Source organism: Phalacrocorax aristotelis, chromosome 9, assembly GCF_949628215.1.
Source record: "Phalacrocorax aristotelis chromosome 9, bGulAri2.1, whole genome shotgun sequence".
NCBI classification, from domain to species: Eukaryota; Metazoa; Chordata; class Aves; order Suliformes; family Phalacrocoracidae; genus Phalacrocorax; species Phalacrocorax aristotelis.
The window spans coordinates 7,362,704-7,376,862 of record NC_134284.1 but is presented as its reverse complement, the minus strand read 5'-3'; the positions used below and the strand labels follow the sequence as shown (position 1 = coordinate 7,376,862).

At 39.0% G+C, this 14,159-nt stretch overlaps 1 protein-coding gene across 10 annotated transcripts in view; it reads left to right on the top strand.

The window, feature by feature from the left end:
• The window catches only part of PRKD1 (protein kinase D1), a 146,244-nt gene that overhangs the window by 93,978 nt on the left and 38,107 nt on the right, over window positions 1–14,159 (top strand). For 5 of the 10 annotated variants that reach the window (XM_075103259.1, XM_075103261.1, XM_075103266.1 and 2 more), the window contains 3 exons: window positions 6,863–6,994; window positions 7,725–7,885; window positions 10,661–10,684. In XM_075103259.1, the coding sequence (XP_074959360.1) occupies window positions 6,955–6,994; window positions 7,725–7,885; window positions 10,661–10,684 (225 nt within the window). In that variant the 5' untranslated portion in view covers window positions 6,863–6,954. Of the gene's footprint in view, window positions 1–6,240; window positions 6,259–6,862; window positions 6,995–7,724; window positions 7,886–10,660; window positions 10,685–14,159 lie in introns of those variants that run through there. The other 5 variants (XM_075103260.1, XM_075103262.1, XM_075103267.1 and 2 more) reach the window with 2 other exon arrangements.

Genomic DNA, 14,159 nt, shown 5'->3' with positions numbered 1-14,159 from the left:
ATAGTGCTCTGAAATAACGTAATTTCATGAGACAAGAAAACAGAATGCTGCCTGCAGAGCCTGATGAGAACATGTAAATGTAAAGCCTAAAAACCTCACTATTTTTACCTTAAAAATTAAAATGCAAAACACTTCCATGCCTTTCAACAGAGCAGAACATCGCCAGAACAGCTTCAAAAGAAGCTTTCTTAAAACAAAACACATTTTTCCTCCCTGCCTTTTATTTCTGAATAGTTATCATGTCAGTATAAAATGATATGGCTTTTTAAATATATCATTACGTAAAATAATAAAAGTTTCAGTTTTTCAGCCAGCAGGGTTGAAATGTAGAATATGAATGGTATTTATCACTGCTTATCTTTACCATTGGTATCTTTCTTTTTTGATAATGCTGGAAGCATCCAAGAACTTGCCTCAGTTACCTTTTCAACCTTTTCAGCCAACATCTAGTTCCTCATCTAGTAGTTTGTTGTTAAGTTTTTTGCTGACCTTCTCTGTGGGTGGTGCCTAAGAATATCTTTAAGCTGTGGAGTAAGTCCTCTAGTGTTATCTGTTGAGATGCTGATCTACACTCCCTTGTATTCCAGCCCCAAAACTCGGTACAAAGGTGTAGGATCTAACAATCCTTTGCTGTTTCCTGAAACGGTTTCCTGCCTTTCTGGGCTTTATCTTTGGTTTCTGGAACTTCCAAGCATAACTTGCAGGACCCTTCAGTTCAGCTGGACCCTTCATTACTAGCTCCTGCTCCATTATCATCACAGAAATACAGTTCAGGTGTTCTCACAGTTCATGGTAGGTGAACAGTTTTGCCAGTCAACTCATCCCTGCTGAGCTTTCACTCCAATACTAAATGTTGTAGCAGGTCGAGCAGATAGAGGAGGGTGAGTTCACCATGAAAATGACAGCCCATTCTGCTGCAGAGCTGTTTGAATTCAGTCAAAATTCAGCACAGACAATTTACTTTTCTGTTAAGGAAAAAAATACCAATGTTAATTCCGTAATCTGTTAAACACTTGGGCAAAATTTCAGCTTCCATTGAAAGGCAGGTCTTCAAAACTCGATCATCTCTATTTTGTAATGTGTACTGTACAAAAAAAATACTAAGGATATTTAAATTGAAGAACATTTAAATGAAAAAACCTAAATATATAATACTGCATGTGTGCTTATAATAACTGGTACAACAGCTTCAAGGTCAGTACTTTGGGAGGTTTCTTTACATTTGATTTCTGCCTGCCTAAAACTGCATTTACATTATTTCTGTAAAGTGTGGTATTTATTTAATATCACATATATTTGTAATATGAACTAAACAAAAGATATGATAAAATAGTTTCTAAATTACATTTTTTGCCTTGGGAGTAGAAACATTTTTTTTTTTTTATTTTAAAAGCATGAGCCATGATAACCCATTAATTAATTTGCAGGGAGACTGGAAGGTTCAGTTATATCTTTAATGGAAAAGGTACCAATTCTTTCTTCACCATTTGTGAGGGGGGAGACAGAGGTGGGGGGCTAGGAAGAGACGAGTACAACAAAAATGGAACGGAGAGAATGGCACTCAACAACAAAATACTTTCCATCCACTTAACAGGTTCAGGTGGAACTGAATTCAGGACACTGGAAGAGAGCCGAATGATCAAATCCGTTAAGGCAAAACTGCTTGTGGGAGGTTTCAATTTCAGATTCACTTCTACAGAGATAGATATTTATTTTTCATAAAAACTAGCATTTTAGTGTAAAGATACATTAGAGAACTTTAATCCATTATCTAAATTATAAAGCTAAATTGAAGTTACTGCTTCTTCTAAGCTTAGTTGTGTTTTTACTGCACCGTTTATACTATTTGGAAAACCACCCAGTAAATCCATGTAAACCTCCTCTCCAATCTTCCAATTTAGCAAATGTCATTACCTGAAATAGAATTTAAATACATGCATAACTTTAGGTAGGTATTCAAGGAAATAGGCATAAACTTACACGCATAAATCCTTTGCTAGATTGAGACATACACTTTCTGTTTTACACATCAGTCTTGTTTTCATAGTGCTTTGATTATTACTTGTATGCTTTTAGAAACAACCTCGGGAAAGTCTATTTTTCTAAGCAAAAAGCTTGCATTGCTAGAATTCACATAGATATTACCAAAAGTCATGGCTGTCATGCCTGAGGGTCTTATAGTAGGGTCTTCTTTGTCTTCTCCTTTGGGGGAGAAATGCATGCTCACTGAGTATATAGTTTTAGTAAGATGTTTGGTTTTATATTTCTAATGTGCAAATTTAAGCTAGACACACAATATCAAAGAAGCGTGCATTGCAGTTCTGTTGAAAGCCAATGGGGCATGGTGTTCCAGTTTTGGTGCTTATCCTTGAGAAAGCTCCCAGATACATAGCTTTTCCATGATCATTTTTTTATGCAAAGAAGTGGAGATGTTAATCACAGTATTTTCATAAAGCTGTAGGTGGATATCCTGTAACAAAACCAGAATCAGAAGTTGTGAACCGAAGGGCTGGGGCTCTGAATTTAGATTGGAACTCTGGAGGCAACAGAGAGATTTGAAGGCTTAGTGATGTGTTTGTAGTGGTCTGCATTGCTGAGGATGTATGTTGTAACATGCCGTATGGCTGGAGTTTCCAAAATGGTGAAGACCTTGTCTTCATGTGTATATCAGAGTTTCATAAACCAGGTAAGGGGGGAGGAGAGGAAGGTGTGAGTTACCAAGGCCCAAAATGATTCCTTTGTAGTCTTTAGGAGAACAGATGACAGAAAATATCCCTGTCAGCTGCTTCTGTATGAAAGAACAGTGGAGAATCCAACCTCCTAAACTGTAGGCTTACTAGCACAGATAATAGTGTGTATTTTCTATGCAGAGATGTTACAGTATGGCTGTGAACTCCTGAAAGTGTTTTCCTTGCTCCTCCTCCATACCAGCTTTTCTTCAGGTTCAGTATGATTTTCATCTGTAACTTCACAGAATCACAGGCTGGAAGGGACCTCAGGGATCATCTAGTCCAACCTTTCTAGGAAGAGCACAGTCTAGACAAGATGGCCCAGCACCCTGTCCAGACTTCAAGGTGTCCAACGTGGCCGAGTCAACCCCTGCCCTGGGGAGATTATTCCAATGGTTGACTGTCTTCACTGTGAAAAATTTCCCTCTGGCGTCCAATCGGAATCTCCCCAAGAGCAACTTGTGTCCATCCCCCCTTGTCCTCTCCATGGGACTCCCTGTAAAAAGGGAGTCTCCATCTTCTTTGTAGCTACCCCTTAAGTACTGGTACATGGTGATGAGATCCCCTCGAAGCCTCCTTTTCTCAAGGCTGAACAAACCCAGTTCTCCCAGCCTGTCCTCATATGGCAGCTTCCCAGTCCTTTGATCATCTTGGTGGCCCTTCTCTGGACCCCTTCCAGCCTGTCCACATCCTTTTTGTAGAGCGGGGACCAGAACTGTACACAGTGCTCCAGGTGTGGCCTGACAAGCGCTGAGTAGAGAGGGATAATGACTTCTTTCTCTCTGCTGGCGATGCCCTTTTTGATGCAGCCCAGCATCCTGTTGGCCTTCTTGGCCGCAGGAGCCACTGTTTGCTCATGTTGAGCTTCCTGCCCACCAGGCCCCCAGATCCCTTTCCACAGAGCTGCTCTCCAGCCAGGTGGATCCCAGTCTGGACTGCACTCCTGGATTATGTTCTCCCGGGGGCAAGACCTTAACACTTCTCCTTCTTGAACTTCATGAGGTTCTTGGTGGCCCACTCCTCCAGCCTATCCAGATGTCCCTGCAGAGCAGCTCTCCCTTCTGGAGTGTGTGCTTCCCCACTCAACTTGGTGTCATCCGCAAACTTCATCAGGCTCCACTTGACCCCGTTATCCAGATCACTTATGAAGATGTTGAATAACATTGGGCCCAATATCGATCCCTGGGGGACCCCACTAGTGACAGGTTGCCAGTTTGAGAAAGAGCTATTTACTACCACCCTTTGGGTGTGGCCTGTCAGCCAGTTCCCCACCCACTGCACAGACCACTTCTCTAGGCCATAACACGTCAATTTCTCCAGGAGGAGGCTGTGGGGGACTGGTATCAAAGGCCTTGGAGAAGTCCAGGTAGACAATGTCCACTGCCTGCCCCATGTCAACCAGGCAAGTCACTTTGTCATAGAAGGCCACCAGGTTAGTCAAGCACGATCTGCCTTTAGTGAAGACATGTTGGCTTTTCCTAATCGCGTGCTTCATTTGACTTGTGACGGCCCCCAGGAGGATTCGTTCCATAACTTTCCCAGGGATTGAAGTAAGGCTGATGGGCCTATAGTTACCTGGATCCTCCCTCAAGCCTTTCTTGTAGATAGGGGTAACATTTGCCTTCCTCCAGTCCTCTGGGACATCCCCTGTTCTCCATGACTTCTCAAAGATTATGGAGAGTGGCCTTGCAAATTATTTCAGCCAGCTCTCTCACAACCCTTGGGGTGATGGTGTCAGGTCCCATTGATTTGTAGGGGTCAAGCTCCTGTAATAATTCACATACTGACTCTTCCTTCACTGACGATGCATCTAGGTTTGGATCAACTGGCAATTTCGTTCCCAAAGCCTGGGACCTGATAGTGTTGATCTCATCGAGCTGCTGGGCTGTTGTAGCTCAATTAGTATCCATATGTGGTAGGACCGTAGAGATGTTTGTTGTCTGACCGTGGCACCTTTTCCTCCTGGTGGCTGCATGCTGGTGGTACAGAGGCCTGGAAAAAATGAATCCTCCTCAAACTCCAGAAACTAATGTCCTACTGGCGGGGTGTTGTCCTAGTTCATCTGATACATCTTCAGTATGAAATTAAATAGGGAAGTTAATATGCCTGGATTTTGTTCCATTTGTACAAGTGAAGAATAAATATATATTTTTATATTTAAAATAACATCAAAATGTATTTTAAAGTTTGAGTGCCTGATCCTTCCATCGTATTCTTTGATTTAGTTGGAACTGCAGAAAAACATCTGGCTATATGCACAGAAAAGATAGTTGACTTTAAGTCCTAGACAAAGTAAAATCATGAGAATTCTATTCAATGTCCAAAATGTGTTCTGATGATTTGTGTTTCCTAGTGTACGGAGGACGGCATTTCCATTACAGAGTAAGCATTGCCTTAACAGTAGTGAACTTGACTACTGTAGTCTGGGAAAAAATAGAAAAATAACATATGTGAACAAGTATCTTTATGCATTTGGATGCCCTTGAGACTGAAAAAAATGGCTGGCCTAAAATTGTTACATAAATATAAAACTATTTTATTTCAGATTCAGTATGTTCCAACATGTCCGACTGTTCTACAAAGTCCTAATTTTATGAATTAAGTAAGCTTTTTAATGCGGCTTATTGTGAAAACTGAGGACAGGATAATTCTGGGAAAAGAAAATGAAATTCTGACTTAAACGAACTGTTAGGTGAATTGGATTGTTTTAATAAAAATTTTAAAAAGAAGGTTGGATAATATTGGATCCTACTTTTGAGATGGTATTCCAAATACCTCTCTTTAAAGATCCTTAGAGTGGAAATTGGTTGAGAGTAGAAACATGTTTTTTCTATGGACGTTTTTGGAAAAGTTTTTCCTAAGAGTAGAATTTTTGTGCACAGAAGGAACTGTGTCTGCGACGTAGGTCTTTATTGGTACTCCGCTCTACTTAGTTAAAAACCTTTTCATGATTTTTATGCAAATTTTTGGTCCTTTTTTTCATTAATACAAGGTAGCGAGTCAGGAACTAAGGGTATTTGGATCTTTTAGGAATTCATTTGAACTGAACCATTTTAAAAAATATATTTTTCTCAGTTGCAAATTAGGAATGTATTTCTGTTGAGAGACACAGAGCATTTCTATTATGTGGCTACATACCTGGTTCATTCATACTGATACCTGTGAGGAGTAAGCACACACTTAAATCACTTGTTTAAACGACAATCTGAATGTGATTGAATGTTTGTGTAGGTGCCTAATGTTTTGACAGATTTTTTTTTTTTTATTAGACTATCTGATGTATGTTTAACACTTAATAAGAAAGAAAAAATATTTCATAAAAGTATTGTGGTACTGGCTACTTCTGTAGCTAAATAGTTCTTAAAACACCGTCATTGTTTATTTTTATGGTTTACACTATAGTTTACACTAGTGCCTTTAACTAGCCCCTGTAACTTTTGCAACTGTTATACTAGTTGCAAGGTCGCATCCCTTTGAAAGGACGGGTATGTCAGGAAATGTACAGCAGCCTACCAGACTGCTCTGCAAGGTTTTTGTCTTTGGCGTTTGGGTGTATAATTACATATTTTCTTTTTAAACTAATGTGTATTTTCAACTTGAGAGATTACTTCACTGATACCAATACAGGCTGCTGAATAAGATAGACCAAATGGTCAGCTGAAATGGCCGATTTTTGATACATTTTCCTTTACGTGTCTAAAAAAAAGTGTTTCTTAACTGGATATATTCAGTTTATCTTATGTATGTAGATCTTTACAGTCTGTAGAAGAGTATGTTGAAAAATTTGCAACGGTTGATTGAACTCTGCCAATTTCTGATAAATATTTTATATGCTATTATCCTCCTGTGTTTTACTGGGAAAATATTATCAGAGAAGTTATTGCTGCAAGTTTGTAAATGCAACTTTACTCTTTTTCCAGTGGTCATTGTACCCGATACACCATTGGTTGATGGTACATCATCACTCTTTTTATCTTCAAAATATAGTATAACAACCAATACAAAATTCAAAGTTCTTCATTGTAGTGACCAAAGTGTGTTTTGCTTTGTTTTGTGATGAAGTACGATGTAAATGAAGCATATTAGTTATGTTACTAGTTTTATTAATTTTTGGAATGATCTTGTTGTTACAGCTTCCGCTACATTTGAAGACTTTCAAATCCGGCCCCATGCTCTTTTTGTTCATTCATATCGAGCGCCAGCCTTCTGTGACCATTGTGGAGAAATGCTGTGGGGACTGGTGCGTCAGGGACTCAAATGTGAAGGTAAGCTGCAGTGAGATGTAATTTTCAGTCTCGGGAACTGAGACCCATCCATTCCACTTATGCACGTTGTCTCTGATGCTGCTTTTAAATCAGTTAAGTATTAGAAAAGAAGTTACGGTAGGTAGATACAATAAGAACTATGAAAATACTTAACTATTTAAGGAACTAATCCTTTTGGCTGCTCTGAGGCCTCCTGGATATGGCTCTGTAACCTGAAGTGCAAAAAAGTTGGTCTATATGACCTTTTAAGAAAAGGTTTTCTGTGTCTTACACTTCCCTTATGAGCCAGAGCCTGTATCTCATTCTATATCACACTAATTCAGGTGATTTAACTGAAATGGCTGTCAGTCCATATGAGGTTGTAATAGCTATCTCTTCTCATTTTGCCACAACTCTTTGACTCCTGGCAGACTGTATCCAATGGAATATACCATTTCCAGTGAAAGACATCCTTACCTCCCAAATGTGGATCACAGAAATTTCTTGCACTTTGAGACCATAGATATTTGAAAAAACACAGGTTGTAGATATAACTTTTCAGAGTTCATCACATGATCTCTCTAAAAATTTCTAGATTATAGGAACTAAACCAGCAGAGTAGAGGAAGAAAGTTTAATCAAAAATCAGGGTTAACAAGGTTAACCCTTGTTGTTATACAAAAAACACCAAAACTTCTTTCCTTTTCCCAGTAATAAACTGTAATCAGCTGGTTTTAAATTTCTCTTTTCAGGATGTGGTCTAAATTACCATAAGAGATGTGCATTTAAAATCCCTAACAACTGCAGTGGTGTAAGGAAAAGGCGGCTGTCAAACGTTTCCCTAACAGGACTCAGCACCATTCGGACAGTTTCTGCAGAACCCTCGCCCAGCGTGCCGGATGAAACCCTTCTGGTATGGGATTCCCTAGCTATAGAGGCCATGGGTGTTGCTGCTAAGGAACAATGACATTTAGAGCAATACAATCTGGTTTTGCCAGTTACAGGCTACAGAGGAGGGTGGGACGTAAATTATAAAGCATTGTTGTGACAAAAGGCATCTTGACGTAACAGGGAGGTCACCAGCTGAAGTTATGTGGGTTTAAGGTATGAGGCACCTCCCAGTAGCCTCCACCTTTTGGCAAGAATTGAGTTATTTTGAAGCTCTAAAACTGCCATGCATGCTAATGTGAGTAGTTACATTTTGGAGGATGTCGTCTCTGGAGCGACATGTTGTATTTCTTCTGTATCAGACCATTATATCCATTGGTTTATGATATAGGAAAGAATTCCCTCAGGAGAACACTGTGACCCAAACACCACTGTATTACACTGAGTATTTGTAACAGTCAAGGCTATAGTTAATTAATTGGAGCCTGTGTATTTGACACATTTCTAAGTGTTCAGAAGAAAGTAGGAGAGATCTCCATTATTTCCTTAAACAGATCTTTGTGGTGAATCTATGTATATATCTGTATATATGTGTGTAGATGTATATGTCGAGGTACTGTATACACACAGGCACATGTAAACATATGTTATACTTGTATATGCATTAATATAGTACTTCTCAATCATGAAAATAACTCTTCTGAGAACAAAATGTAATGACTGGAGTAATTTAGAATTACATCTATTTTTTTATCTTTGGCATATTTGTTCCTTTTAACACTCATGGTCATAATATACTTGAATAGTTAAGAATTTACACGGTGTAAATGAATCCACTCCTAAGTGAAAGTTTTGAAAACCTTAAGGTTTAAAAGAGAGGAAAGAATTTATAAGTACACACAACAATTATCGTGTTTTCCTCTCAATTAGAATATTTGACTTATTAAACTTGACATACTAAAAGGACACTATTGCAAATGATGTAGACCTGGTGTTACATGCAGTACCATCTACGAACCATAATTATGTACTTATGCTACTGATTATCATTAGCCTAAAGCTACTTGGAAATTAAGGTTAACATTATGAATCTGTATTTTTAATTGAAAAGCTGCATAAATGAGTAAGGTGCTTAACTTCTAGAAAAATTGCAGCAAGAAACCTTTATAGATTATTCATGATTCTCAGTGGATTGTGTCAGAAATGCTGACTTACTGAGACCAAGGCAGAAAATTTTGAGGAAGGCTGGCCCTAATTCTGAATTATTCTGGAATTTTGGTTAAAAGAAAATTTATGAGCAAGCATCCTGGTATAATCCCTGTAAATATGCGCTGCACTACAAGACTGCAAAAAATTTCAGTTTGAAAACATTTCTAATCTTATGACTCTGTTGTTTGCTGACACATTCTGATATGAAATACCTGTTTTGCAAAGCTATATATTTTAAAACTATTGAAAATATTAAAATTGCCAGTGAAGAAATACAGTAAGTTTCATATAGACTACAGGCTATACTTCTCTAAGAACTTGCACTCATCAGTGTACCCATGCTAATGATTCACAGCAACATACATGCGCGCACACACGTGCATGCACAAAGAAAATATGTTTGCAGTAGGTACAGGGACGGGCATTATCCTGGAGGAATGAAATAGCTTTCTGATTTCACCTTTATTTCAGGAAATCATGGCATAATTTATGAGATTTTCAGAAGTGCTCTCACATATGGCTTCTATATGTTTTTTGTTTTGTTTTGGGTTTTTTGCATTGAATGTGTTTCAGGTTTTTTCCCCTGTTTTTTTCAAGTGTGCATAAGCTTTGTCAGTTCTGTATCACATCTGTCCTTTGGACTCCATTCTTCTGCAGAACTTGTGAGATAAGTTTTATGACAGTTCATACTGTGGTACCAATTGAAGCATGCACTTTGGAATTTGTTTCATTTTTCTGCAGTTTCTGTGAATATAGTAAGAAACATCATCCTCCTTCATAAAACCTTACCATTAGTATTGGTGTGGCACTTCGATCACTGGTAACAAAATATAACTTCCATTTGTGATCACTGAATTCAATTAGATATCTGTCAATTCTTTAAACAGGACTAAAATAAATGTTATTTTTACTTCTATTTACGATGTAGAATCAGAGCAGTTGAGAGAGAAGGAGTTCCTGGAGACCTTTCATAGCTGGAATTCGTAACTAAGTTATGATTTCAGGATCTTTTTGTCAAAGAAGCCAGCTTTAGCTCACAGTGTTCAGTTTAGCTTGTAAGTCTGGCTTCTGGAAAATGTGAAGAAGTTATGCCCTAGTTTATGAAATTGTGGCATTCAAAATGGATGTGGAATCCTGGAAAGTGTACTTTAATTATCCTTTCATAGGGAACCACCACACACAGACACAGTTTCAGTTTGGATATAAATGTTTTCATTTGCCAATAAAGCATTTAATTTGAGCTGAAGATTGACTGGGGGCTACATTTAAGGACAGCTTTTAAAAAAATCTACTTCCAAAGAACAAAATCTGGGCAATGTCCTTCTTTTGATTCTGAACTTAGTAGTGTAAAACTTGTCAAACAGAGATAATAAAAACATGTAGTACTAGGAGGATGCTATGTAATCCAGATTTTCACCTGCCATAGCTCAAATGCAATTCTTTTACATTCTGTTCTATAACGTATAATGAAAGTATAAAATAATCTCACAATCATGCTTGCTTCTAAAGTAACATTCTTTTCTGTCTTTCCCCCCCACACCCACCCCATTTCTTCTTTCTGTTGTTTCTTCTTTCCAACCTCCTGTCTCAGTCTCCTGTCAGCCCTGGCTATGAGGTATGTACTGAATTTGGTCTACTTCCTATCACACTATCAGGAACATCTTCTTTTATGATTATCAATGTCAATTAGAAGAAATGCAGGAATTCAGTCAGATTAGTATTTTATGACCTTTAGAACTCAATAATATTTCTTTTTCTTTCAGAAAGATTATATCCAGTGCAAAACTGTGAAATCTGGATTCCAAAGTGACGGTCATAATTCTTCTTTTAAACAGTAAAATTAGCAAACATTAAAATATTTTGATACAAAAGTGGCATTTTCATTTCTTAGGTGTAATAGAAGTCATTGGTTGTGCTGTAGCCCTTTGTAACTGGTAGCAACACATGGGAGGAACATTTTAACTTCACTTTCAGAACATTGGAAATTTGCTGGAGTAGCACAGAAAATAAACATTTTATTTTAAGCTAAGCAAACCCAACCTTTAAGTGCTCACCAGCAATAAACTTCTAATACCATAATGCAGTGTAGTAGCTTTTTTCAGAATATCACTGCACTAAAAAAAAGTCTGGACTCTGTATTTCTGTGTAAATAAACATGAACCCTGTACAACTTAAATTACAGCTATATATAAAAAGAGTATCAAGTCTATGTTAATGAGAAAACAATTATTTTTTTTAAATGGGTACTTCATGTCAAAGGTTGTCCTCTTTGGCTTTCAATATAGATTTCCCAAAGAAGTTTGTTTCATGTTTAAAGTTTCAGAAGGTTTTGAAACTATGAAATCTTGGCATCTTCCCCTTGCAACATGTATTTGAGATGCAGCCAGAGAACAGGAGGCTTTGCAAATGTTTTCCTTTTTAGAAATACTACATAGTTAATCTAAGGAATATTTCTTATGCTGAAGTGAAGATTATCGTGGCCAGACATCTATCTCTCTGAAAGAAAGAACTTAATTTCTTCTTAGTACGCATATATTCTGATTGTAGTGTGACAAAATTTCATAGTGTGCCCCAGAAGTACAACTCCACAGAATTACCCATAAAAAAACACAAACAGCCAAATATAGAATAAGATTTTTGTAGTGTCCAAGATAATTTTATTCTAAGTATGTGCTACCTGAAAAATGATAAATCCAGCAGTCCAGATTTCCCAGGTGATGGATGACCCTAAATTAATAGTAATTAAAAGTAGTAATGAAAAAAGATAAAGGTATTTGGAGGAAAAACAAAATTGTGTTTCTTTTGTAAAAAGAAAAAGTATGTTAACCGTCTGTGTTTTTAATTTAAAATACGTTTATGCAGCACAACAGCATTTTATTTCTGTTTAATTTTATATATGTTTCCATTATTTTGGTAAATTTTATTCATTCTCCTAGAAGCGATGAACACTGATGTGTTAAGGTAATTTTTTAGACACATTGGCAATGATTTCTCAGAAAATGCCTAGATGAGCTTTGCATTTAAAATAGGAATGCTGTGTCTTACAGGGCACAGGTAAGTGGAATACAATGGACTATTACAGTTAGAAGGGACCTACAGTGATCTCTAGTCCAACTGCCTGACCAATTCAGGGCTGACCAAGTTCAAGTATGTTAAGGGCATTGTCCAAATGCCTCTTGAACGCTGACAGGCGTGAGACATTTACCACCTCTCTAGGAAGCCTGTTCCAGTGTTTGACCACTGTCTCAGTAAAGAAATGCTTCTTCAAGTCCAGTCTAAACTTCCCCTGGCAGAGCTTTGAACCATTCCCGTGCATCTTATCACTGGATCCCAGGGAGAAGAGACCAGCACCTCCTCCTCCCCTTCCCCTCCTCAGGAAGCTGTAGAGAGCAATGAGGTCACCGAACTAGACCAGCCCAAAGTCCTTAGCCACTCCGCATAGGCCACGCCTTCCAGCCCTTTCACCAGCTCTGTTGCCCTCCTCTGGACACATTCAGCGACCTTCACCTACCTCTAAATCGTGGGGCCCAGGACTGCAGACAGCACTCAAGGTGAGGCTGCGCCGACGCTGACTACAGCAGGTTAATCGCCTCTTTTGACGGGCTGGCTGTGCTGTGTGGGATGCACCCCAGGACGCGGTTTGCCCTCTGGGCGCCAGGGCACACTGCTCACTGCTGCTGAGCCTGCTGCCAGCCGGCTCCCCCAGATCCCTTTCTGCAGGGCGGCCCTCCAGCCACCCCCTCCCAATTTGTACTTGTGCCCAGTGTTACTCCCTCCCAGGTGCAGAATCCAGCACTTCAACTTGTTAAATTTCATTCTATTAATCATAGCCCAATGATCCACTCTATCTAGTTCCCTCTGCAAGACATCTTTTCTCTCAATACAGTCAACAGCACCTGCCAGTTAGGTGTCATCAGCAAACTTGCTAATGGTGTATTCAACTCCTACATCTGGATCATTGATAAAGACTGGCCCTAGAATTGAACCCTGAGGAACATCGCTGGTAACCAGTCACCAGCCAGGCGTAGCTTTATTCACTCCAACACTTTGAGCCCTGCTGTTCAGCCAGTTCTTCACCCAGCGCACCGTAAACCGCTCATCCCCCAGTTGGACAGCTTGTCCAGAAGGATGCTGTAAGGGACAGTATCAAAAGCCTTACTGAAATCCAGAAAAACTACACCCTTGGCCTTCCCTTCATCCACTAGGCAGGCAACCTTATCATAGAAAGATATCAAAGTAGTTAAACAGGACTTTCTGAACCAATGTTTCCTCTGCCTGATTCTTTATTTGCCTTTCAGTAGTATGCAGTATCATCTTTTCCATAATATTTCCAGAAACAGGTTAGCCTAACAGGTCTGTAGTTTGCTGGGTCTTCCCTCACACCTTTTTTGTAGATTAGAATAACATTGGCTAGCTTCCAGTCAGCAGGAACCTCTCAAGACCTTTGATAGAATATTACAGAGCTACTTACATATTATCCTTGCTTTTTGAGGGAGAGTCAGGAGTTATTTTTTACTAAATAATTTACTTCATTTTATTTTAAAAAGACTATTTACCTATCACTGACAGAACACAAAGTAGCAGGTGTCGCCTGCCTCTGTAGATTTGTAATAAGCAGAGCTGGCTTGAAGCTTCTTAGCTATATGTAGAATTATTTTGCAGAACTAGGACAGTAGAGTCACTGGGAGGGAATTGTCTTGAATTGTAGGTGGCCATTTTATCTTCTTTCCCTTGTACCCAGCTCTTAATACAGCTGTTCGTTTCTCCACTGAAATAAGGAGTCCTCATTTCCCATGACTCAAAAATTCCCACTTCCTTTTCCACACTCAGACAGAAGACACATCTCCTTTTCCCAGTTCCAGTTTCCCAGTCCATAGAGCCTCATATGCCTCCCCAGCAAACTGGACTGGAAAAAAGCCCTGGAGGGAAGGGTTAAAGAAGAACCAGGGTCTTACAGCTGAGAGCAGCTTCATGCCTTAAGCCAGTTGTAATTAGTAGGAGTCCTTTTCTAATGGCTAGAGTAGAGTTCATTAGACCGAACATCCTCAGAGGCAAAATTAATATTTCCTCTCGAAGAAAGACACTCAAGA